The 26,161-nt window shown below is 47.4% G+C and overlaps 2 protein-coding genes across 2 annotated transcripts in view; one reads left to right on the top strand and one right to left on the bottom strand.

Moving 5' to 3' along the window:
* RAB4A (RAB4A, member RAS oncogene family) overlaps positions 1 to 26,161 on the bottom strand; it is a 91,192-nt gene that overhangs the window by 2,629 nt on the left and 62,402 nt on the right. The gene's annotated exons all lie outside the window — the stretch shown is intronic.
* Positions 9,050 to 19,860, top strand: CCSAP (centriole, cilia and spindle associated protein). Its single transcript, XM_061182895.1, has 4 exons — positions 9,050 to 9,128; positions 9,660 to 10,091; positions 17,190 to 17,458; positions 19,030 to 19,860. Exons 2-4 carry the CDS (start codon positions 9,710 to 9,712, stop codon positions 19,204 to 19,206), a joined length of 828 nt encoding a protein of 275 aa, XP_061038878.1. The 5' UTR covers positions 9,050 to 9,128; positions 9,660 to 9,709; the 3' UTR covers positions 19,207 to 19,860.

The following is a 26,161-nucleotide window of genomic DNA, read 5'->3' on the forward strand; positions in this document are numbered from 1 at the left end:
AATTCCACTTCTGGGTATACACTCAAAAGAATTGAAAGCAGGGACTTGGACAGATATTTGTACACGCATGTTCGCAGCAGCATTAGTCATAATAGCCAAAAGGTGATAACAACACAAATGTCTATTGACGGATGAATGGGTGAACAAAATGTGGTCTACAAAACGTGGAATATTATTAAGCTTTAAAAAGGAAGGAAATTCTAATACATGCTACAAAATTGATGAACTTTCAAGACATTATGTTAATTGATATGTCAGTCACAGAAGGATAAATACCCTGTGATTCCACTTATATGAGGTGGAATTTGACTTAGAATAGTCAAAAGTCATAGAGATAGAAAGCAGAATGGTGGTTGCCAGGGGCTGGGGGAGGAGGGAAAGAGGAGTTAGTGTTTAATGTGTATGGAGTTTGAGTTTGGGAAGATGAAAAAGTTCTGGAGATGAGATTCACAACAATGTGAATGCACTTAATGTCACTACAATTAAAATGGTAAATTTTGGGTTACGTGTATTTTACCACAATAAACAATTATTTGCATTTTTACAAGTTGACACCAATCCTTACACAATTAAAAAATTTTAATCAATAACTAAGCAAGATACATACCACTAGCGCAGGGTTTCCCAACCTTGGCACTACTGATATTTTGGGCCAGATGATTAATTGTTGTGGGCATTGTCTTGTATATTGTAGGGTGTTTAGCAGCATCTCTGCCCTCTTCCCACTAAATGCCACTAGCACCCTTCTCCCCTTGTGACAACCAAAAATGTCTTCAGACATTGCCAAATGCCACATCTCTATTGGTTGGGAACCACTAATAAGGGTTCTGGAAATTCTGACTTAATCTCTGATATTGAATGTTGTCTAAGCAGCATCAGCTTGGAAGTCTATAGCCATAAATTTATTCCTTGAGCTATCGATCATTAGAAGTTTCTGGTGGAGTCCTTTCCACCAACATCCTTTAGACCATCATTCTGTGCTGTAATCCAACTTCCAGAGTCTGTAGTTTAGAGCAGAGCAAGTCTCTTCTCTCTGTCTCAGAGTGCCTGGCTGATTATTCCTCTGTCGAATTCCTTTTGTCTTAATCAATCCCTTCTAGCAACGTGAGTATTAACTCTGGAGCCAGCCATAGCTGAGTTCCAGTTCTATCTCTGTTACTTACTAGCTGTGTAATCTTGGTCAAGTTATTTATTAGGTCTAGTCCTCAGTTTCCTCATCTGTGAAATGGGTGTAATAGATTCTATTTCAAAGAGTTGCTGTGAGAATTAATTGAGACAGTGTAAGGAAAATGTCTGATATATAGTGGGCATTTGATGCCAGTTCTATTAGAAAGCTAATCATATATTGTTTTTCTCTTGAATACAGGATAGGGGCTCTTGTTCTGGGATCCATAAGCCAGCACGGGGAGAGGCTGACAGGCGGGCAAATGTCTTGTGTGTACCTGTATTTTTTTCTGGGGAGAAAGCCTACAGCTTTTATTATATTCCCAAGAGAGTATGGACCTCCCCGAAAGTTGGGAACCACTGAACTTTGAGTCCGGAGGTTGAGACCGGAGTCCTTCACATGTCCTGCCCTCAGCACAGCTGGGCCACAGCAGGACCTGGGTATTTCAGGTCTCCTCCCCGGAGCGCAGCGCTGGGCACACAGAAAGCTTTCAGCAACGAGCATGGAATTGAGTTCCACTGGAATTTAGCAGCTATGTCATGGCCTGGGACAGGGAGGTCCCTGATGTTACCAGCCTGTTCTCATTCCATTCAAAGATGCCCATGGTTAAAAGATTTCCAGACCACATCTTTAGTCCAATAACAATATTTTAAAGCTGAATATCCCAAATGCTGCATTGGAAAAGGATACTGATTACATCAATCAAGCTGCACTATGACGTTTATTGCTAGCTGACTACTACATGGGTGGAGGGGATGACTGTTTGTATGGCAAGTCTCTATTATCCCTCTTTGCCCTGACTTCACTGGAGTACCTTAAAATAATAGCAGCTATCATGTAAAGAGTAGAAACACAAACTATTCATTTTAATTTTTATCCTTCTACTTGGGGTTTGTTATACCCATCCCCAATTCAAAAAGGATTCATACATACATATATATATATACACACACACACACATATATATATTTATTTTTTGAAGTATAGTTGATTTACAATGTTGTGTTAGTTTCAGGTATACAGCAAAGTGATTCATTTACGCATACATATATATGTATATGTGTGTATATATATGTAGGCATAATGAATAGATATACATATATACATATACAGGATTCACATATATTTAGCTATTGATTTCCAATTAAGGTATTTAATATATCTTATGTATCTTATATATCTATATGAGATATGTGTAGTTTTATATTACACATTTCCTGCAAGTCTCACTGAATTAAAAAGTTCACATTTTACACGAATTCTGGAAAATAAATAACAATTTTCAAACATTTAAAAAAGCATTTAAGTCAGCTTCCAAAATACACATGATACAAAAGGATCAAATCCATAAGAGGGGAAATCAGAGTGAGGAAAAGAATATAAAATAGAATAAAATCGTGGTATGTTAATGTACAAAATTGGGACACAAATTTGGCTCTATACTTTATAGCAGCTGAAGCAAAGAAAAAAACCAAAAACCAAAAAAAAAAAACCCAAAAAACCCCCAGAATTTCCAGTGTCCAAAATGTAAAAAACTAGTCAGCTTGTCAATAAAAGCCCGAGACGAATTTCTGCCATGAGTTGTCACAGGGGGTCACAGGCGAAGCGTGGACCAGGTCACCTCCCTTCATGGATCTAACAGTTCCGTCTGCCTGTTTCTGGTCCAGTGCCTCAGGGAAGCTGATGCCCTGACACTAAGTGCAATTCAGAAAAAGCAATTCTGTGAGGGGCTGGAGCAGTGCTCTTGAAGTACACTGTTTTCTAGTAAATTGGCTAGAGTGCAAGGGAAAAAAAAAATAGACTTTGGAATCCTAGAGCAATGGAGAGAGTGCATATACCTTAGCAAGCCTCCATGAAGGATATTTTCTTGCTCCCCAGCCTGGCGCTGTTCTCTAGGGGGAAAACCTGAAGCGTAGGGAGTCTGTGCTGCTCAACTAAGAATGTCATCCTCTCATGAATATTCTGAAGCCTCAGAAAATGATCAGTATCCTGATGTGCATGGTGACGGGCTGATGGAGTATGGGCAGTATGGTCGAGAATGCCTTCAGAAATGCGCACAACTAGGCAGCCCAGGGCTCAGCATTCCACCACACAGAGCAAGACAGCTGGAATTCGAGTCTGGGCACGCCCTCAAAGCAGGCGTTCCGGATGCTGCCAGAGGACACACACGTAGAAATCCGTGCTCTGATGAATTGTCATGGTAATCACACTGCTTTTCTGGATTTGATGGCTTATTATCCAGTAGTCAAGGTAATTGGGGATATTTTGGCTTCTCTGTTAGATGGGACCGAGAGTGGGAACAGCAGGGAAGGGGAGTTTTCTGGAGGGAGACAGAGGCACTGCTGGAAGTGGAGGGGGGGGAGGGAGGGGTAGGGAGGGGGAGGAGGGGGAGAGCTGGGGGGCTGTGCAGGAGATACTATAGAAGATAAGAAGCGGCAGCGGCGGAGGAAGGGCAGAGGACAAGTGTTGCTATGGTCTGAATGTCCACGTCTCCCTAAAATTCATATGTGAAGCCTACTCCCCAAGGTGATGGTATTAAGAGGTGGGGCCTTTGGGAGGTGATTCAGTGCTGAGGGTGGAGCCCTCATGAATGGGATTCCTGCTCTAAGAGAAAAAGCCCCAGAGAGCTCCCTGGCCCCTTTGCCCACCATGTGAGGGCCCAGTCTGTGAGAAGGAGGAAGCGGATTCTCCCCAGAACTCGACCATGCTGGCGGGCACCTTGATGTCAGCGCTGTCAGAAATAAATGTCTGTTGTTGATAAGCCGCCCAACTTGTGGCACTTCGTTATAGTGGCCCGATCGGACAGAGACGGGGGTCTTCACCTGAGAGCCCGTCCCAGGGTGGAGTAGCCTCTCAGGGAAGGGCTCAGCTGGTGGTCCAGGTCGGGGTCTGTGGTCAGTGGGTGCCAGCACAGAGCCTCTCTTTGCCTCTTCTCAGGAAGTGAAGGACTCCAGAAGGCCCTGAGATAAGCAGGGGTCTGGGCACTCTCACTGCTGCATAGACAGAGAGTGTGCTCTGCACTGAGGCTGGGGTTTGCTGTTTGGGAACCCTCTTCCCATGAACAGCGCTCCAGGCTATCAAGTTGGGGGTATTTCCCCCAGGCTTCTTGGTAGGAACTCAAGCTAAGTACTTCGTTGTTTTCAATGCATATTCTTGATTTTTCCTGTGGCCAGTATGGCCTTGAGACAAAAGGTTATGACCCACCAGGACTAATCCAGTTACGCAAAGGCTTTGCCCAGACCTTGTCCACATAAAAGGAACTGTTCATATGTATTTTTCTACATGATAGTCCCTGGCTACATCCACTGTAGACAAGAAGGGAAAGAGGGCAGTTAAACAGTACAGAGCTGCACTTGAGGATTTTTTGGTTTTAATATTATTTTTCTTTGCCGTCATTGAGCAGTCTGGACCAGCCTGTGGCTCTGACAGCCCCCTCTGGGGCCATGGGAGTGGCTTCCCAGCAGTCGTGCATGGGGGCGGGGCTGAGGGTGCAGTCACTAGCCGGGCCTGCTCGGGCTGCAAACCCCTTGTTTGGATCAGGTCCTCGCTCTCTGCAGGGCCGCTAAGGGGGCTTGATGCTTGTGAGCGTGCCCCCATCCCCGACCAAGGTGATAAGGGGAGGGGGGATGGACATGTGAGACACCACCTGATGGACATGATCGCCCCAGCCAGTGATTGCATGTGGGCTCAAGGATGACCCTGACATTTTGACCCTGTGACTGGGAGAATGAAAATGCCGTTAACAGAAATGGGGAAAGGAGACAAAGGGATTGGTGGGGAGAGCAAGATGGTAAATATGAACAACGAACGTGAGCTGTTGGCAAGCTATGCACCAGGGGAGAATGGCCAGTGAGCTGGACGGTGGTCTGTGGGGTGGGGGCCATGGAGGTATTGATGCCCCGGTATAGAGCAGTAATCTCTGCTATGTGGTCCCTTGTGCAGAGATGGCAGGCGGAGAGAGGTGAGGAAAGAATGAGGAATCCTTAGCTTAAGAAAGAGGAGGAGGAGGAATAAGAAGCTGCTAAGGAAACCGGAAGCCGATCAGAGAGGAGGAAGGAGTCAGGACAGACCAGTGTATCGAACGAAGTGCTCCATTGCTCTCAGAGAAATCAACTCTGCTCATTTCAGCAGAAAAGACACATATTTAAAAGTCACTTGGGCGGCTTCCAGAATCTCTGGAAGAGGTCTGGGGCTCTGAGAGGAAGAACACCAATGGAGACCAATGGGGCTTGCATCGCGGACACCATTGGCTCTGGACGCTGGCATTTCTGCAAGCACTGGGGCCACTTCTGCTCCAGGAACTCGGTTCTGAAACTGGCATTTCAGCCAAAGAGAGACCCTCCTGGTCCTTGCTTCTCTGCACCAGCAGACCCTGATTCTAAGCCTGGGGGCAGGAGTATCTGATTAGCAGAGTTTAGGTCTCAGGACTACTCTAGCTGCAAGGGAGGCTGGGGGAAATATAGCATCTGTAGCTTCCACACTGGGAGATAGGTTTATAAAAAGGGTAGAAGGGATAGGGGACTCCTGAGTCTGTTTGTGTTTGGAGAGAGAAGGGGAGGGAAAAGGCGAGGGAGAGGGAGGGAGGGAGAGAGACAGAGACAGAGACAGAGAGAGGCGAAGTCCAGAGACGAATGGGAAGACGGAGGCTGATGGAGGGAGCACTGGCTGGGAGGGGTCAGGAGAGGCAGGAGGCGAGCATATGACATGGAAAGAACAACTTGGGAGGAAGGAAGGGTGAAGTCAGGGAAGCTCTTGGAAGATGGCCTCCCTTGGCTCAGAAGGATACGGATTGACACAGGATGGGATGGCACCCTGAGGGGAGGGAGTGACAGTGCCAGGGGCGGCAGGTGGCAGGGCTCTGGAAGTAGGGAGGGCAGGAAGTTCAGCCCAGCACCCCAGAAGGAGGACAGGCTGCGGGGCTCGCCACTTTGTGAGGCTGCCATCCCAGTGCTGCCAGACTTAGTCAGTAGCAGGCTTCTTATATGGAATCTGTACGTCTATGTAGCAAATCTCTATTATCTTTCTATGATCTTTCAGGAGTCCGGCATTGACTTTCCTTTCTATTGGCTCCGACTCTCCCTCATGGAGGGGCCCGCCCAGGGTTGCCTCTCACTGAAGGCTCCTTCTACCAAAGTCCTCTCCTCTCCATGCAGGGACCCTGCTGCCCGGCCTCTGAGGTCCCTTTGGTGCCTGCCCATTTTCTACTCTCTCTGTTTCTTCTGTGAGCTCCTTAGGCCAGTCCTAAAGTTTCCCTCTTGCTTCAGAAACCAGTTGCAAGTCCACAACATTTGCCACAGTTGTGTCTTGTAATCTCTGCTCATTGGTCCTGATTCTACCTGCAGAACAAATCGATACCGTCATCCACACGGGCAGTCCTTCAGTGCCATATGAACAGAGGATTCTCTGGAGGAAAGGTTTACCTCTCCTGATATAGAAATACAACTTTGTAGTTACTGGTTATGATTGTATTCAATTTCTTAACAGCCATACTTTACTTATGGTCAAATAGATCCCAGACTTCCCCTCACAAATGCTGTCAAATTAGATCTTTCTCATCCTGTTATTCTAAACACAAAGACGAATATATAGATGGGCATATGTTGTTTTGTCTGCCTACCGCTCCTTCCTCTGGGAAGCCACTTCTTCCTTGTTCCTTGTGGTTCACCTGTCAATTTCAGCCTCCCACCCTATCCCCATTTACAGGGATGGGCACGTGACCCATGCCTGGCCGATCACATCACCTCCTACCCCTGGCAACAGCTAAGCATGTGACTGAAGAATCTGTCTCTATAATTGGAATACCAAGAAGTTCTTTTTTGCTGGTGGTCCTCAGCGAAGACAACATAAGCTTGGGGTACAAGCGGCACTTTCTCCAGCTGTGTGGAGGAAGTCCATTGCAGTGGGAGAAGAGGCCAGCCCTCCTCCCACCCTCACCCCCCAGGAAAGCAGAGGTCAAAAAACCAAGAGAAAGAAGTAGAGTCCCAGTAACATTGATGGATCCCCGGGTCTAGGTCTGCCGGAGCCAATAAATATTCTTTCTGTTTAAGCTGGTTGAATTGGGTTTTTGTCACTTCCAAGTGGATGAGCCCTGACTAATAATAACACTTTACAAAATTAGAATGAATGTAATACACTTAACTGTGCAAAATAGGGAAAAGTAAAACAAAACAAAACAAAATCATTCCTAACCCTATTTTTCAGTTATACAAAAAATGGTGTCATACCTTATATACTTTGTGTGTGTGTGGTTGTGATTGTAAGATATAGCCACACATTCCTCCATCCAGTATGCATGCCCCTTTGCAACGTAAGTTTGCTGCTGCTACTCCCGTGGAGGGGTGGAATTTCTCTCTCCCCGAATCTGGGCTAGCCTTGTGACTTATCTGAGCATTAGAATGCAGCAGAAGAGATGTATATGACCTTCAGAGGCCTTCCAACTTCTGCTATTAACCTCTTGGAAGAAAGGGCCAGGTGAAGAAGCCAGGCTAACCTCCTGGAGGATGAGACCGCAAGGAGGAGATCAAGACAGCCCAGCCCACAGCCAGCCTAGCCCACAGCCAGCCTCAGTGCCAGGTGTGTGAGTGAGGCCATCTTGAACCTTCCAGCCCAGCTCTCCCTCCAGCTGAACGCAACTGTTTAAATGAGTCTAAAGCAGCAGAGGAACTGCCCAGCTAACCCATAGAATCGTGAGAAATAATACACCTTAGTTGTTTTAAACCACAACAGGTGGTTAATTATGCAACCAAAGCTAACTGAAACAGATTGTGTTCTGAATTTTTCGTGTAACTGCACATCGTCATTTCCCCCACGTTATTAATATATTTATTAAGGTTCTTTTGTTTGCAACCATGGGAAACCAGTTTAAATAAAAGGGGGATACATTAGAAGGTTCCTGGGGTATTTCAAGCTACAGAAGATAAAGTTGGGGAGGGGAGAAGTCAGGGCCACCATGGGGGTGTCAACAGTAGGAGGTCACAAGTGTCTCTCCAGAAAACTGCCATTAACAATTAGTGTTAATGACTTCTGGACAACTAACTTCAAGTTCTCAGAACAGGCTTGGGCCGCGCGTCTACCTCTGGATCTTTTGGCTATGATGGGGGGCGGGGCAGGATGCAGAGACAGGAGACAGAATGGAAAACAGCCGTGAGTCGGTGGAAATCCAGTATGGAAGCGAGAACCGGGTAACTTATCGCGGCCCGGGCCTTTTTTTCATCTGCTAATGTTTTGATTTCCCCGAACTTCTTTTCTTTCAGATCTTTTTGTTACTAATGTATCCAGGCTCCTTTTAATAAAGGGGAAGAATCTGCATGGGGCCACGTTGGAAACTGTAACAACCAGAGCAACGTTGTATACCTAGCACGACGCAACAGAGTCGGCCAAGGTCTTCTGTGCAAACGAGCCTCTGAGAGGGTGGCTTGGCAGTTTGAATCAATAGCTTCAAAAATGTTCGGGGTGTAGACGAGAAAGGAGTTGTACCAAAGCGTTGAAAAGGGGTTAAAGCCAGAGTAACAGGTGCTGTGAACAGAGAGAAGGAAGCAAGAGCCAACGTGCGGACTTGGGGTTGTTTCTGGGAAGCGCGACCGGCGCAGGTGTCGCGAAGAGAACACAGAACGTCGCGGGCTGGGGGGGGCGGCCTCGTTCCCGGACGCGTCCTGCGGCGGCGGGGGCCCGGGCCAGCCGAGTCGCCCGCGTCCCTGCGCGCAGCGCCGAAGCCGCCGCCCACACCGAGCGGGGCGGGGGCCGGGGGCCGGGGCCCGGGGCCCGGGAGCGCGCGCGGGAGTCGTCTGCTCCCGGGACTGAGGCGGCGCCGTGCCCTCCCGCCTGCTGCAGGAGCGCGGGCCGCCGCGCCGGCGGCGACATCTTGCTCGGCAGGAAAGCGCGGGGAGAGCGGGCAGCTCCGGGCTGCTGCGCCACGCGCGCAGAGGACCGGCCGGCGCCGCGGGGCCGGGGGCGCACGGAGAAGGTAAGCGGGTCCGACCCTCCTACCCGCACGCTGCACTCGAAGGGCTCTCCTGGGACCCCGAGGCCGCCCCGCTCCCCGCGCCCACGCCTCCTTCGCCTCCCTCCTCCACCGGCCATCCGCGGGCTCCCCCGGCTTCTGGCTTCTGAGCTCCGGAGCCGCCCTCCCGGCTGACCCCCCACACGCCCCGCAGCCGCTGCCACTCGGCCCCCACCCCCGCCGGGGCCGCCCGCCCGGGTCCCCGCCCCTCCCCCTCCCCTCCCCCTCCCCTTCCCCTCCCCTCCCCGTCCCCCTCCCCCTCCCCCTCCCCGTCCCCCTCCCCCTCCCCTGGCAGGCCGCGCGCTCCCTCCGCCCCTCGCCCCGCCCACCGCCCCGGCCCGCCCCCGCCGTGCCCGCCCCCACGCCCCGCCCCCGCCCGCGCTCCAGGCCCCACGCCCCGCCCCGTGCGGGCGGGGCTCCGGGTTTAAACGTCGCGGCGGGCCGGGCGAGTGGAGGGGTGGGGCGCGCCTCTGTGTCGTGCCGCGGGTTCCGTAGGCGACAGCGCGGCGCGGAACGGCGGGCACTCGGGGCCGGCGGGCAGCACCATGTCCCCGGGGACCGGCGTGAAGAGCGAGTACATGAAGCGCTACCAGAAGCCGCGCTGGGACGAGTACGGGCCGTGCTACCGCGCGCTGCTCCACTACCGCCTGGGCCGCCGGCTGCTGGAGCAGGCGCACGCGCCCTGGCTCTGGGACGACTGGGGCCCGGCCTGCGCCTCGGACGACTCGGCGTCGTCGGCGTCCTCGGGCGCCGGGGCCCCCGCGCCCCAGTGCGCCCCGGCCTCGCCGCCGCCGCCCGTGGAGCCAGCGGCGCGCGAGGAGCCGGAGCAGCGGGCGCGCGCGGCCCCGGAGGAGGAGCGGGGCGCGGAGGCCGCGGGGGACGCGGAGGCCAGGGACGCGGAGGACGCGGAGGACTCGGCGCTGCCAGGTACCTGGCCGGGGAGGGCCCCGCTCGCGGGACTGGATTTGCTCTTGGGTCGCCTCTGAACCGCCCAGCTGTTTGTCGCAGCGCTCAGAGCAGGCGCTTCCTTGATTTTATTTAATCTAGGTATTTTGGGTAGGCGGAGAATGCGCCTCCCTTGACAAAATAAGGAAGGTGGCTGCCCCGCCTCCGCCCTCCTACCCTTTATTTCCGTAATGAGGTGGCTCTGGGTTGAGCCCAATGTGAACGCCTTTGACGTGTCCCTGGCGAAGTCCCCGGGTCTTCATCTGGTGGCCTTGGCCTCTGGACCACTGAACTGCCATCTGTTTATTTCTGAGGGCCTGTTTGTTTATGAGAGGCGCCCAGCTTTCATCAGATTCTCGAAGGTGACCGCCAGAGGTTAGGAACCACTGAGCTAAGCGCTCTGTCTTGTGAATGGGGCCGTTGTTTTCTGTGTTAACTCCCTGACCTCGCCGCGCTGTCCCTAAGGAGTATTTTGCATTTGTTTACGCAGATTGTTGCGTAACTCCCGGCTGGTGGGAGGTAATCCTTGTAAGCGCCGGGTTCCCTCCGCTTCTCGCCTCCCCTCCTCCGGCTGCTGCTCTGAGCGGGAGGAGCGGCAGCTGGAAAATGGCTCTTGGGGGCGGTGCATCTGCAGTTGCTGCCGGGGCCCCGCGCCTTCTCTCCTGCCCGGAGGAGCGCGGAGCTGGGGGGACCCTCGGCGTGTGAGGCGGGCTGGCTGGTCACTGGTGCTAAGGGCCAAGTTGAATGGATGCCCCAGATACAGCCTGGAGGAGCCCCCGCTTTCTTCCTGATACTCTAACGTGGGCCAGGCACCACCAGGCGTCGCTCAGTTTTAAAGAGGCTCTGGTGAGCAAAATAGCTAAAAGGTACTGAGAGCTTGTCATGCATCCAGGCGCTGATCTTAGAATATGTATTTTCTCATTCAACGTTCAAAACAATTCTAAGAGATAGGACCATAGCTTTTATCTCAGTTTTATAGATGAAACTCAGAATAAATGATCAGTGATTTTGGTTGCCAAATTGCAAGTGGTACTCAGTCAAACTCTCATCCTAGCTTCTCTGTGAGATGCTGAGGAGGAGAGGAAATTGAGTCTTGTTACACTGTTTTCAGCTACTCTCAGTTCATCATCTGTGGCAGAGCTGCCCCTCCATTCTCATGTTACTTGTGAATTCCCACCCATTCCTAACCTTTGCTAGAAGTTCGAATAACAGAAGGTGGAGAGGGTAAGGGGGCACTGATCTACCAGCTCAGTTATGAGATGTACTTTATCAGACTGAATGGGCTTTTCTCTCCCCGCCTCTCCCCCTTCATTGTTTGCAAAAGAGCTGTCAGTTATTTCCATGCGTATATAAATGCAGTTTTTAGACAGCACTGTAGTATGGGTGGGGTCTGTGTTTGCAAGGGTTCGTGATTATTTTGATTTCCTCAGAGACACTAAATCCTCCCAGTGGCTAAGGTAGTTACTTCTCCTCTGCTAATATTTCTGGTTTAGGCATCCAGGAGAAGAAAGGATGTTTCTGCTTTCAGGACTCCCAATCCCAGGATCTTTGCCTGTCACAGCCCCTGTCTATCCCGGTGTCTGGCAGGATTGAAAGTCCTTGTTTTTAAGTGGACGGTCTTTCTGGAATGATGGGCACGCTTTTGAGTTTCTATAAAACGTAAGCGCTTAGTCCTTGTCTTTACTGAAGCCATGTGTACGCACAGAATCGTGCAGCTCTATATGGCTGAGTACAGTACAGCAGCTCCCCTCCCCACCAACTGCCTATTCCCTAGGCGGCCACTTCCCACTCCTCTGGTTTTCCTTGATGTGTATTTCTGTTTCTCCAGGTAACATGGCTTTTATTGATACTTGATCTTTTTCAGTTTTTAGCACCATCTATTGGCTTTAATTCTTTTTAGTGATCTCCTAACCCACACACATGGCCTATCCCCACCCTCTCAGTACCGTCATCATAGAGTTTTGTTAGATTCACAGTTAGTGCCTGTGGAAAGGTGGCTCACAGCTGCCCTATATTGTTTTTGCCGTGATTCCCTTTTCTTTCTTTTGCAACACCACGGACACAGCAGGTTCACTGTCACCCTCTGCATCTTAAGACGTCCCTCCCGGGGCCTCTGACCTACTTTCATCTGGCCTGGTTGCATCTTGGGACGGCCCTTGGCCACCGCCCCAGGGACTCCCTGGCTTCTCTCTTGGGTAGGACCCTCTGTTGTGTGGCTCTCACATCGTCTTCTTTCTTGGTTTACCCTCTCCTGACAAAGATTATCTTCTAGTACCTTCCTGAGAAAGGGTGTGTGAGAGGTTTAACTTCCTGAGACCTTGCATGTCAAAAGATTCTACCCTCACTATTCAGTAGTTTGTGGCTGGGCATGAAATTCTAGGTTAGAAGTAATTGTCTCTAAAAAATCTGGAGGCGTTGCTGTCCAGTGTTGGAACTTCTGATGTTGCCATTACACTCCCGTGTCGTTCTGACTCTTAATCCTTTGTTGATAACCCGTTCCCCGCCTCGGGAAGCTTTTCAGGCCTTCTCTTCGTCCTCTGTGTTCTGAAAAGTTTCCCCGATCCAGGCCTGTTTTCCTCCAATGTGCTTTCATGGGTCCTTGCAGTCAAACTCATGTTTTGTAATTCTGGGAAGTTTTCTTGAATTGTTTTCTCATTTCTTTTCTTTCTTTTTTTTTTTTTTTTCCGTTCCTTTCTTTTTGAACTCCTTAGTTGGATGTCAGACTTCACAAATGTATCCTATGATTTTCTACCCTGGCTCCCATTCCATCTGTCTTTTTCTTCTATTTTTCTGGGCAGTATTCTCAACCTCATCTTCCAACTCTTCGATTACATTTTTCAAAATGTATTCGTATACATATTTTTTTGAATTTTGTCATATATATTTGTGTATATATATATATATCTGAATTACTTTGCTGTACACCTGAAACTAACAGAATATTGTAAATCAACTATACTTCAATTAAAAAAAAAGTTTTTAAATTTCAAAACTGGAGATTTAAAAAAGTAATTTATTTTTGTTGTTGTATCTAGCTTAATTACATGACAGTCAGAGAATACATTCTATATGATTTCAATTTTGTAAATGTATTAAGATTTGCTTTATGACCTTGCTTGGATAAGTAGATTTTTGTAAGTGTTCCACATGTGCTTGACAAGATTGTATATTCTCTGCAGTTGTTGGGTGCAGTGTTCTGTGTATACCCCTTGGGTCAAATGTGTTAATTCTGTTGTTCAGATAGTTTAAAAAACCAATCTGTTCAAGCAGACTTTCTGCGATGAGGGGCAGGTTCTCTGTCTGCACCACCCAGCGTGGCAGCCATGAGCCGCGTGTGGGAATTGAGCACTTCAACTCTGATTGGTGTAACTGAGGAGCGGAATATTTATTTTTACTTAATTTTAATTAATTTAAACTTATATTTAACAGCCACATGTGGTTAATGACTTTTGTATTGCACAGCATAGTCCTAAATCAAGACTGAGCTTATTTTTCAGTTACTGAGAAAGGGGGTATTAGAATTTTTCACAGTAACTGGTGGTGACACTGTTTTTTTTGTCTGTCTGGAAATGTCTTTATTTAAAACTTTGAATAGGATTTTGAAACATATACGGGTATACACTTATCTTGTACCAGGCACTATTTCAAGAGTTTCATAAATATTAGTTTTATAGTTATAAGTTCTGTCTCTTCTGTGTTTCCCATCTTTTGTCTCCCGCTACAGATCTTTTTGAGCTTGTATTTTTTTTTTAAGTACAGAGCGTGAACACGGTTGTTTTATGGTCAGTGATCATCCCATTATCCCAAGTCTCTCGCTCCTGCTGGGCCTTCCTTACTGTCTTGTCTCTTGTGTGCCTGGTCACCGTCCCAGGACACTCATCGTTGTGTTTGGAAGATTATCTGTAGGAATAATCTGAGGCCTAGGCTCTCCAGAGAGGATTTTAGTTTCTTGCGTTGGGTGCTTGTGGACCCTGCTGTTTTCAGTGTCAGCCCTTTAGTGCTCCGTGGTGAGGAGAGTGGGTCCACTACCTGCATTGGGCTCTCCCCACCCTTCACTCCGCAGCCTGCTGTGACCTGCTTCCCCACCCCTCCCCCCATGCTCCCCTACATCCCCCGTGAGACAGCCTGGCTGCCCAGTGCTGACTCTTTCTTTAAAAAAAAAAAAACAAACTGAATACTTTTATGTTTAATTGTGCTAAAACACACCTAACATAAAAGTTACCATCCTGTTTTTTTTGTTGTTGAGGTATAGTTGATTCACAATATTATATAAGTTTCAGGTGTACAACATAGTGATTCACAGTTTTAAAGGTTACGCTCCGTCTGTAATAGTTACGAGGTGTCGGCTGTATTCCCTGTGCTGTGCTGTGCAGTACACCCTTGCAGCCACTCATTTTTTACGCAGTAGTTGCTGCGTCATAAGCCCCTGCGCCTCGAATACCCCGTCTCTTTTCTTCTGCCTCCTCCCGCCCTCTCTGCAGTGTTTGGCCCTGTTCACCGCTCTCTCCTTTTCTGAGAGTCCTTCTCCGGCTTCTCTCCTGGAAGCTTTTCGACTTTGCTGGCTGTCCTCGCCCTGGCTCCTCCCGGGGCCGCCCTGCGCCCCCTCTCCCCTCACTCCCAGCGCCGGCTCCGCGTGCGTCCCCGCTGGGGGACCTGCTCTCCGTCTGAGCCTCGGCCCCCACCCGCCCGCTCATGACCTCCTCCCATTCCACGTTCTCTTCTCGGCCCCGGATTAAGGGTCCAGCTGCTGCCTTCTTGGTGGCTCCAGGGGCATCTCACACCCGGGGCGTCAAGCACCCTTTCCCCATCCTTTGGCGGCCTTCGACCGGAGGACGGCATGACTAGCCACTCCCAAGCCCTGAGGACGCAGACTCCCCTTTGCCTGCCAGCATCCTCGCGGTGTCCGTCGCCCGCTCCGCTGTCCACCTCGCCCTCTGCCGCTGGGCTCTCCGCGCTGCGGTCTGATCAGTGCGCAGTTCACAGGTGCCCGGGTGAGTCTGAGCACCGGCCGGGTGTGGTGGACGCTCTTCTGGTCTTTCTCACCGCTCCGCCCCTGCCATCACTGTGGGATCCCCTCCCCTCCCCGGACCCTGCTGTTTTTCCCTAGCTGTCCTTTCTGTCCCCACCTCTGTGATCTAACCCGTCCTTCACGTTCGTTGCTAGAGACCTCATTCCCGAAATGCAAATAGGACCACATCATTTTTCAGCCTAAAATCCTTCAGTGATTCTTCTTCATTTTCAGGAAAAAATAAAACTTCTGAGTTTGGCACAGAAAGTCTTTTCTCCCCACTGCTACCCGCCACCCCCCGCCCCGTGCCTTCATCCCTAGACTCTCTGTGTGCCTTTCATTTTGAACTACGTATATTCTTTCTTCTGTCCAGGCCGTTTAACAAGCCAGTCCCTCTTTCTGGAATTCACTTTCCTAACCTCTTCGTGGCTGGCGTTACCTTGTCCTTTGAACCAAATCATTATTGTCTTCTCTGGGCAGGCTCCCCACGTGGGTTAGAGGAAGAGAAGGAAGGGAAATGAATCGATGAAGATGATTTAGGTTGTTCCCCTCTCTCTCAGTGTTGTGACTACACCAGCCTCGGTCCCCCTTCTACTCTCTGTTGTCTTGGTCCTGATGGGCTCTTTCCTCTTTTCCTACATCCAGGGAAGAGAAGAGGACAAGGTGTGGACACAGCACTCAGAGGGGTGTGTGAGTGATGGGTGGATTTGGGTTCTCATGATACAGTGGAAGGCTGGCATCTCACCTCATCCCCAGGCAGCACAGGGCTGGGTTTATGGATATGGCGCATGGGGGTGCAAAGCACTGAGCCCCAGGGTTGGACGCAGGCTGTCTGCTCCCTAAAATGCTTAGTAATAAATGAAACAGTTTGGTAGATCAGGGTCATTGCTGAAGACAGAAATGACGGTGATCTGTCAGGGTTCACACGTGTGCATTTTGTGTGAGGGCCTCTACTTCCACAGGGACATGGATGTCGGCAGGGAGGGATCCACTAAAGGAGTGAGGGACCCGAGTGTGTCCTAAAAGTGATGGGGTTTGGGAATAGCAACCTGGAAAATCATCACCTAGAGCCAAATTCTGGAGCCTCGGAAACGAGGGGTTTCCCACAGAGGTGAACAAGGGGGTCCGTGAAGTGGAGCCTGGATGCACAAGGAGCTCTAATTCGGACATAAGTTTAGTCTGAGATGAAACACAGGCTCACTAGGGGTTTACACAAAGAATACAACCTTTACAAGATCATAAAGTGCTTATAAAAATAATGAATGGAAAGTTATGAAGGGTAATTAAGGGAAATAGTTACGTTTTGGAGTGTGTTCTTAGTGTCTGAGTTCACCTCAGGCGGGCAGTCTGTTCCCCACTGGAGTTTCCCCAGCCCCGCTGAGAGATTTAGGACTGTGTAGACCAGGGGCCCTGGTTCACGTCAAGAACTAGAGCCCCCTTCCCAGCTCCTCACACTGGGGGTGCCCAGCTGTGTGTGTGTGTGTGTGTGTGAGTAGCTATGGAAACCCTCCCTATTGTGATGGAGGGCTTTTGAAGATAAGGTCACTGGCCACCTCTTACAAGGAGCACAGGAGAGCTGAGAGGAGTGTTTTCCATAATCATGGAGCATCACAAGGAAATGCAGTCCTGGAACTCCAGTTGAGTAACTTGAAAACTAACCTTCTGCAGCTGTTGAATGATTGTCACAGGTCCAGATCTGCCCCTGAAGCAAGACGATAAGATGATGGGACTTATCATGGGGAAAGCCATTAGGCAGAGTTGCTTTCTAGCTTTTAGTTCTTAATTAAGATGCTTAACCTCAGAATGCGAGTGATAGTTGTTACTTTTGAATAGGCTTGGTTCAATCTTGGTGTATTTATTGTTGATGTTAAAATGGGATAGACTGAAAATTACTATACTAACGTGTTTGTCCTTCCGTTTTAAGTGAAACTTGTGAATTGAGCTATAAGTGAAAAAGTTACTGACTTCATTAAGCATTATGAATTTTTCATCCCAAATATTTAAATCATATGTAATTATATGTAAACTGGAATTTAAAGCATTCATCTTATTTTATCTCCTTTTTCAAAAAGCACTGCCAGTGAAAGACATAAAAGAAAAACCTGAACGACAGATCAGGACCAGAGAGCCTGACAAATTACCCAGCAGTACCGAACCTCAACAACCACCAAGTGCCTTACCTGCCAGAGGAAGTAGGAGAGCGGTCAAGAGTCCTCAGAGGTCATCAACTAAAATTAAAGAACATAAGCATCCGTTTGCCCTTTATGGGTGGGGAGAAAAACAGACGGATACAGGAAGCCAAAAAACTCACAACGTCTGTGCTTCTGCCTCAGTGCACGAGGTGGGTGCCAGTGAACGGGCTTCTCTGCTTTCCCCCTGGAGGATGGGGGATGGCCTCGCTTCTGTCATTGGCTGTCATATCCTGTGGTCACTGTGATGCTTTGGGACATGGTAGGTCTTAGGTGGCCCAAGGAAAGCCTAGAACTGGGCATCTGATTTGCAAACAGGATGCAGGATGTTAGCTGCCTGGAGGTCAGGGGGTTTTGCTGGTACCTGGAAGGGTTTACCGACACCGAGCCAGGTGGAGAAGTGCCAGGACTCGGGGTTCTCAAGTTCTTGGGGGGCGAGGAGGTGCAGCCGAGGGGCACGGTCAGGGCTGGCGGCTGCCCGTCTAGATTTGCCTCTGGCCTCCTGAGAGGCTCCTGCTCCATCAGCCTTGATAGCTGGTATCCATCCCCTTGACCCCTTTGTTGCTGTCTGTCTGTTAGATCACATCTCCTGCATTCCCGACATCTATCTAGACTCTCGTTTTCTCTTTGGATTAAATTAGAGTGATTGCGTTTTCCCTGCTCATCCATCCCCCGGAGGCCTGGTTCTCCTCGGACTCAGCCCCGAGGACACGCAGACGAGGGGGCCTCACGTGTGGAGCCACAGAGCAATGACTGCGTTAGCACTAACACCGTCACTCCAGCCCAAAGCAAAGAGGAAGGAAAAGAAGCAGAAGGTTCAGGCTGTTGGAATTCTGGTTAAATACCAGGATCCAGCGTTCACCGAACAGACTTCTGAGCCGTAGCAGACGGTTTTGTTTAGAGTGATACTTGAGACAACGGAAGTGTCCTGTGGCAACCCGGTGGGATTAAGTTGAACAGGGTTCATTAGACGTCTTAGCTGGTACAATCCTTTGAGATTTGTTAGTATTTTGCTGTAAGACGTTATTTATTTTTTAAGTATTTTTTTTTTTAATTTATTTTTTGGCTGCGTTGGGTCTTCGCTGCTGCGCGCGGGCTTTCTCCAGTTGCGGCGAGCGCGGGCTTCTCATTGCGGTGGCTTCTCGTTGCGGAGCACGGGCTCTAGGCACGTGGGCATCAGTAGTTGCGGTGCATGGGCTCAGTAGTTGTGGCTCGTGGGCTCTAGAGTGCAGGCTCAGTAGTTGTGGCTCACGGGCTTCGTTGCTCCGCGGCACGTGGGATCTTCCCAGACCAGGGCTCGAACCCGTGTTCCCCGCATTGGCAGGCGGATTCCTAACCACTGCGCCACCAGGGAAGTCCCTGTAAAACATTTAAATTCCTTCAATGGAATACTGATCCATGCTTAATGCTAAGCAGTTCCAATAATATTCCAGAGCCAGTTTCTCGAGGCACCTGCAGATTAGTTGCTTACCATTTATATCTGAAATTTAGTCCAGTGGACATTTTCTGTTGCCTAGTTTCTTTATTGCTGACGATGGGTAAGACAGAATCCAGGGCAGTGGCCCTTCTGGAGAAGCCTCTATACACAGAAGTCCTGAATGTGGTGAGTCTGGCTTGCCTCTGCCCTGCTCCAGGTGACGTGGGGGAAGCTTCACTGTAAATGTTCTGGAAAACTAGCGCCAAAGCCACCCGAGTGAGTGTGCGTGTATTCTGCCTCCCTTAGATTCATGAGTCGGCCCTGCGAGCCAAGAGCAGAAGGCAGGTGGAGAAGAGGCGGCTGGCGGCGCAGCGGCAGCGGGCTCACTCCGCCGCCGAGGACAGAGCCAGGCGGCTCAGGCCTGCCTCGTCGGAGAGCCCGTGGGTGACGGAGTACATGAGGTGCTACTCCGCCAGAGCTTGAGGGCCGGGACAGCTGCTCGGACAACCTCTTTTAAAAAGCGTAAATGAAAGAGAGGAAAAAACAAAACGAAAACCGTCGAAAGAAACTGGACACAGGTTTAAGAAACCAACTGATTATGCAAGATTTTTCTTAGGGAATTTCCAAAAGATTGTCTCTTTTGATGAATCCCGGTCACCTACCTCAGCAGTAGGGTGACAGCTGAAAGCCATAGACATTTGGTTATTTATGAGAATTCCCTAAATCTTTGATATTCTTATAAGGGTTTTGTTTTCAAGCATCTTAATCTTTTAAGATACTGACACCAAATGCCTTTACATGGCTTACAGATTCTTAACTTCAGTATCTTCCCTCAGTTTAGGTGGAGCCTGTGTTGCTCTGTTCTGAACGAGTTCTGAGATTCCGTAGCTGGTAAGATCACACCAGCTGCGGCAGAAGACTCATTTTCCTTATGTGTAGATTTCTTTGTGAAAGAATATCACGCTAAAAGTGAGTTTCAACGCTAGTACTGATGCCATGTATAGTGAAAGTAGAGCTTTGGTAGTTCCTAACAATTAAACCTGCTTTTGCATTTCAGTTCAGCACCACTTCATGTGGGCTGTGATATTTAAGAATTATTGGGCTGGGTGAGGGTCATCTTTTCTCTTTAAATTGTCATCTAGGCACTTATTAATAGTTTAATAGTTCAAGTGCATTCCAGTAAACGAAGTGCCAGTGCAGTGTGCTTAGAAGTAGTACTGGTTTCTTTTGAGTCAAAGACTGTCACTTTTGATTGGGAGATTTCTTAAGAACACATAATGGGGTACCGTTCATTTGCTGCGGTCTGGCCCTCTGACACACACCCACTGTGGACTTTTGCCTCCTTTCTGATAGTTTGGCGATGACATTTAGAATTTAATCGTCCTGCCCATTGGGGATGGGGACAGATTTTAAGATACCCATTAGAGATGTGGACCACCCCTACTTTCTCCTCCATAGAACTCACCAGTAACAAAGGCTTGATGATGTACATTGTTGAGACTTTTGGTTGAAATACATTCCTCCTAGGTTGCTAGCCGGAAGGTCTTGTGTAGAACCTAACGCGAGAGGATGCTGGTGTGTGCGTGGGCAGAGGTGTATGTAAATGAAGTGCTCCTTTTCTCTAGTACATTTGCTTTTGTGGTAGAAAGTGATTTTGAGGAACACTGCTTTCCATCCAGGAGAGACAGGACTCTTCAGGAAGGATGAATGGTAAACTCCTCATAGGAGAGAAGGAAGTACTTTGCCAACTTAGCACGTGCAGGCGTGTGAATGAAAATCTGGTGTTTGATGTGAGTTTGAGCATTTCCTTGACATTTTTACTCTGGGTCTTTGAAGTATTATGGTCAATTTCTAGAACACAGATGTTTTATTCCATGTAATATCTTCACACAGTATCATCTTACACAACTGTATTAAGTTTTGCAAACTCATACTGAAGAATCATGAGCTTTTTAAAAAAAAAAAACAACTTTTAAAATATTTGCATTGTTTTTAGGTGAATACATCGTGAGCTCTCCTGGTCACTGCGATGTATATTTAGTACGAAGAAGGTCTGTGTGTTGTCCAAAACCACCTCGCTAGTGATTCTGGTGAATCTTGCTGTTATTATAGTCCTTAAACATTGCAGGTACCTAAAGATGAAATTCCTGTGGCGTCGTGATGGTGGAAACTGTTTCTTTAAAATCACTTCCCGCATGTTCGGTTTCAGCCACCGGCTCTGGCATTCCATTCCCGTTGCAGCTGACAATCTTAGGAAGAGGCCAAGGGGAGTAGCTCGGGTCCCCACGGATGGACTGTCTTAGAAAGCCGACCCTTCGAGGCTCTGAGCAAGCCAGACTCTCTCCTTTAGAAAACAGACTCATATTCAATGTGCTTACTTATTACTGCAAATTCCAGATGCAGATCTGGAAGAACCTAGAGGGCAATACTGGCCAATTTTTCCCCATTTTTAAGTAGAGGACAAATGAACACAATTTTTAAAGTACTTTTAATGTGCATGAACAATGAATGAGTCAATATGAAGTACTTGTGAGTCCCCTTCCTATGTCCAGGTCATTAGTTGGTTAGGGTTTCTTTACTTTTCTTTCTCTTTAGGGATAAAGATGATCTTTTAAGCCTACAAAATTTTTTAAGTTGTAACAATTTGGTGTCCTACTTTTTCCTTCTCATTCTAGAAACTGATGTGATCATGTTCCCATTTCTTTGGACAACTTATAAGACGGCAAGGTAGTTTAAAATTACCTATCATGTTGAAAAGTCTGAAACTGAGAATCCAGTGATATTTAAAATATAGAATAAAATAATTGCTACATAGGACTCTCTTTTTAAAATTTTGGTTTTAAGTTCTTTTTTTTTTCTTTTTTTTCTTTTTTTTAAACATCTTTATTGAAGTATAATTGCTTTACAATGGTGTGTTACTTTCTGCTTTATAACAAAGTGAATCAGTTATACATATACATATGTTCCCATATCTCTTCCCTCTTGCATCTCCCTCCCTCCCACCCTCCCTATCCCACCCCTCTAGGTGGTCACAAAGCACCGAGCTGATCTCCCTGTGCTCTGCGGCTACTTCCCACTAGCTAGCTATTTTACATTTGGTAGTGTATATATGTCCATGCCACTCTCTTACCCTGTCACATCTCACCCCTCCCCCTCCCCATATCCTCAAGTCCATTCTCTAGTAGGTCTGTGTCTTTATTCCTGTCTTGCCGGTTTTAAGTTCTTAATTAAAACAATTTGCCATAAACATGTTTTCTGTGTTACTTTTATTAAAAGCAATAATAGAATATTGGGTGACACCTGAAAACCTCCACTGGGCCGAGGTGAGTGAGAACTAAATAGGAATCTGTCCGTTTTCTTTCTTTTAAAACCTAAAAGACCGCTCTCATTTAGGAGGTGTCAAAACGCTTGTACTCCCCTACGGTCAGAAAATTTCCAAGCACATATATACATTTTTTCAAGTTTACTAAAAGTAACGTAGGGCATAGGCTATCTGAATTAACTTGTAGGGTAGTACACACACATTTGTGGTGCTTCTTATGAAATAGCTTTGTCACGGATTCATCAAATGTAAATTGCTAGTAACCTGAAAGGTGTGTATACTGGGTCACATAAACTCAACCAACTAAACTGCACAAAAGAAAAGGTGGCTTTTGAGTTCTAAGGCTGTGCTGGCCGTAAACTTTATCAACGGAAGGTTAGTAATTGATAATCAATGTGTTCAAACGTATTATTGGCAAAGAGGGAGACAGGCCAAGCATATGTTAGAAGTAAAAACAGCTTTCCTTGTTGACTGCTTCAGTAGAAAATAGTGGATAGTTTTACATTTCACTGGACTAGATACAAAATGGTGCTAATATTTTACACAGTCTGATTCTGTAGTTGGTTTGGGATCAAACTGTCAATGCCTGACTCATAAGGTTCTTACTATAGTCTTGTGATCAGCTAAATAATATTTAAAAAGTGATCCTAAAAGTGTGACCTTGTATTTGAAATGGATTTTGTACAATAGGATGAATAGGGAGCTCTTCAATGTAAGGTGTGTGCTTAATACCAAATTCTGTGCAAGGAGTGACGTCTAGGTTTTGGGCCCAGATTTGCTCCCTTTTTGAAAGTCAGGACACCTGAGTGAAGACAGTAGAGGCCTCTTTTTGGATTTCTTTTATAATTAGCAAAACTGTATTTAAGAACAGTCTCCCTGTGTTGTTATTGTATATTTATTTTGAGCACTGCATTCACTTTAACATTCTGAAGAACAAAGGCTGGGCACTTATCATCACAAGGCTCAGGCAGTGGGAATTTGGGGCTGTGTTTTCTAAGAACTATGTATTGCTTTTCGCTTGTACTGAATATTGCAGTTACTTGGAAAAATGTGAATAAAATTCATTAATGTTACAGGCTGAAACTTCTGTTTTGTGGAAAATAATTCTGATTAGCACATAAATGGTTGAAGAAAGTGGATGATCACATTGACCCCTGAATGGATTTTTCATTAGATAAATGTTTAACAAGATACGTTAGATACATCCAGGAAAAGACACGTTCTGTGTATATACTTTGCGTTAAATGCCACATTTTCCCCAGTCTTTCCCTCATACCTTCTTATTGTTTTGAAAATTACAAAAGTGATAGGGCATGGGTAAAGTAACTCAAAGAGAAGTTATAGAGTAAAAAGTGCAAGTTCCTTTCAGTACCACCCCCTCACCAAAATTCTACACCCCTCCTTAGAGGAAACCAGTGTTAAGTTTGGTGTGTTTCCAGACCTTTTTTCCAGGCACTTGGAGGTACATACACACTTTTTCTTTTTTTTTTTTTGCACAAATATGGAATAATGTTATACACATTTTGTAACTCCCCAGCTTTCCCCCACCTGCTCCCCTTGTTCACACGTCCCCCTGTGGAGCTGATCCTAATTAGCCTACCAAGCACCCTTGAGACTGGCCTGGCAGACCCCTCCTCAGGTCTCAGACTGACCACAAGATGGTGTACACGTGGGGCAGGTCCAGATAGCACTGCCAAAGCTTTGAAGACTGAACTGACATTGGAACCAACACCCACAGGACTTGGGGCCTGAGCCTAAATAGGTTGATTACTTACTAAAACAAAAATACAAGCATTCTCCACAGGACTTGGTCATGTCTCATCATGTAATATTCAGATGCCTAAGATTCAATCCCAAGTTACTCAGCACATGAAAACCATGAAAATGGCTCTCACGGAAAAAGACAATCAGTAGCTGCCCTCATAGGCTTGAAGGAAGCTATTATTGAAAAGTTCAAACGAGCAATCACCCTCTTGAAATAAGCATTGAAATAGAAATTATCAGTAGAGAAACAGATGATAGGAGAACTAAATGAAAATATTAGAACTGAAAAATACTCCAACTGAAATAATTAAAAAAACCTTACTGGATAGACTCAATGGAAGATTGAAGATGACAAAATAATCAATACAAATCATCCAGTCTGAACAACAGAGAGAAAAAAGGGCTGAAGAAGAAGTTTCCGGGTTGTGTTACAGGAGTCCTAGAAGGATAAGAGGGAGAGTGTAGTGCTTTAAAAAGATGTGCAGAAATGATGGCTAAAAACCTCCCAAGTAAGCTGAGTGAAGCTGAAACAGGATAAACCCAAAGAAATCCAAGCCTAGATAAATCGAAAACTGTTGAAAACTAACAGACATCTTGAAAGCAGCCAGAGAAAAATGAAAGATGACCTACAAGGGAACAACAATTCAAATGCCTGTGCGTTTTTTCATCAGAAACTACGGAGGCCAGAAGGAAGTGGCACGTTTCTTAAAGTGCTGAAAGAAAAGAACTGTCAACTCAGAATTGTGTATCCAGTGAAATATCCCTCAGGAATGAGGGAGAAATAAGGATATACTCATATGCAGGAAGACTAAGAATTGATAGCCAGGAGACCTGCTTTAAAGGAATAGTCAAAGGATGTGCTTCAGACAGAAGAGAAGTGATACCAAAAGGAAACTGGGAACATGGGGAATGAGAACAACAGTTCTAGAACTTGGTCTTTTGTTCTCGGTTCCTGAAACAGCTCCAGAGCCAGAAAGGTGAAAGGAGTGCCTTGTCATTCATAACAAGCCCCTTCCCAACACACCTTTTGAGATGACTTTTGGCCAGACCCTAAGAACGGGGGCTGGTTGCCAGGGAAACCAACTGGGAGGAGAGGGTTGGAACTTTCAGTCCCATCCCTGACCTCTGGGGAGGACAGAGGGGCTGGAGATTGAGTCAATCACCAATGGCCAATGACTTAATCACTCACACCTATGTGATGAAGCCTCCGTAAAACCCAGAAGGACGGGGTTCGTAGAGATTCCAGGGTGGCGAACAGATGGAGATGTGAGGAAAGTGGTACCCACAGAGCATGTAAACTGCACTCTTTCTCTGTACTGTGCCCCATGCATCTCTTCCATCTGGCTGTTCTTGAGTTATATCCTCTACAATAAAGCAGTAATCCAGTAAGTAAACTGTTTTCCTGATTTCTGTGAGCTGCTCTAGCAAATTAATTGAACCCAAGGGAGGGGGTCCTGGGACCTTCCAATTTACAGCTGGTTGGTCAGAAGCACAGGCAACAACCTGGACCTGTGATTGGCGTCTGAAGTTGGGGCGGGGGGCAGTCTTGTGGGGCTGCGCCCTTAACCTGTGGGACCCACCACTGTCTCCCAGTAGACAGTGTCAGAACTGACCTGAATTGTAGGACACCCAGCTGGTGTCAAAGGATTGCTTGATGTGTGGGAAGCTCCCACTCACCTGGGGTCAGAGGTGGAAGAGTGCTGGCATGGAGGAGACACAGCAGTGGATTTTTCCTGAGAACCTAACAAGAGCTTCCAAACAGACGAGGGTCTGAGCCCACAGTGAATGAGTGTGAGCGTGTGAACATTCCTAAAACCTGGCAGGCTCCTATGGGAAGCACGGCAGACATCATCCCTACAAAATGACAGAATGCAAGAGCAACAAGGGTTCTCTGCATGCACGGGGAAAGCCGCACTACGAAAGTAAACAGAGTGGCTACGGAGGGCAGATTAAGCTGATCTTCTGGGAAAAAGGCTAAAACTACAAAGAAGACTGTCCTGAGGCAAAATACAATATATGAAGGAACATCTGACCCCCGAAAGGACAACTAGACAAATTTACAATTATAGTTAGAGACATCAACACACCTATCAGTAACAGAACTAGTAGACAAAAGATTGGTGAAGACACAGAAGAGCTAAACAACACCATTAACCAAATCACTCTGACATTTATAGAACTACCCAGCAAAAGCAGAACACAGGATTTTCACGTTCACGTGGAACATTCATCAAGACAGTTCAGATCCTGGTTATTAAAATAACCTAAAATTTAAAATCATACAAAGTATGTTTCTGACTATAATGGAATTAAACTAGAAATCAGTAAAGATAGGAAAATCTCAAATCAGTC

This window comes from Eubalaena glacialis, chromosome 1 (genome assembly GCF_028564815.1).
Source record: "Eubalaena glacialis isolate mEubGla1 chromosome 1, mEubGla1.1.hap2.+ XY, whole genome shotgun sequence".
Classification (NCBI taxonomy): domain Eukaryota; kingdom Metazoa; phylum Chordata; class Mammalia; order Artiodactyla; family Balaenidae; genus Eubalaena; species Eubalaena glacialis.

Coding starts and splice junctions, on each gene's coding strand:
- CCSAP (XM_061182895.1), top strand. CDS start 9,710: ATGTCCCCGGGGACCGGCGTGAAGAGCGAGTACATGAAGCGCTACCAG. Junction 10,092..17,189: donor GGAGGACTCGGCGCTGCCAG/GTACCTGGCCGG, acceptor TTTTTCAAAAAG/CACTGCCAGTGAAAGACATA. Junction 17,459..19,029: donor CTTCTGCCTCAGTGCACGAG/GTGGGTGCCAGT, acceptor TGCCTCCCTTAG/ATTCATGAGTCGGCCCTGCG.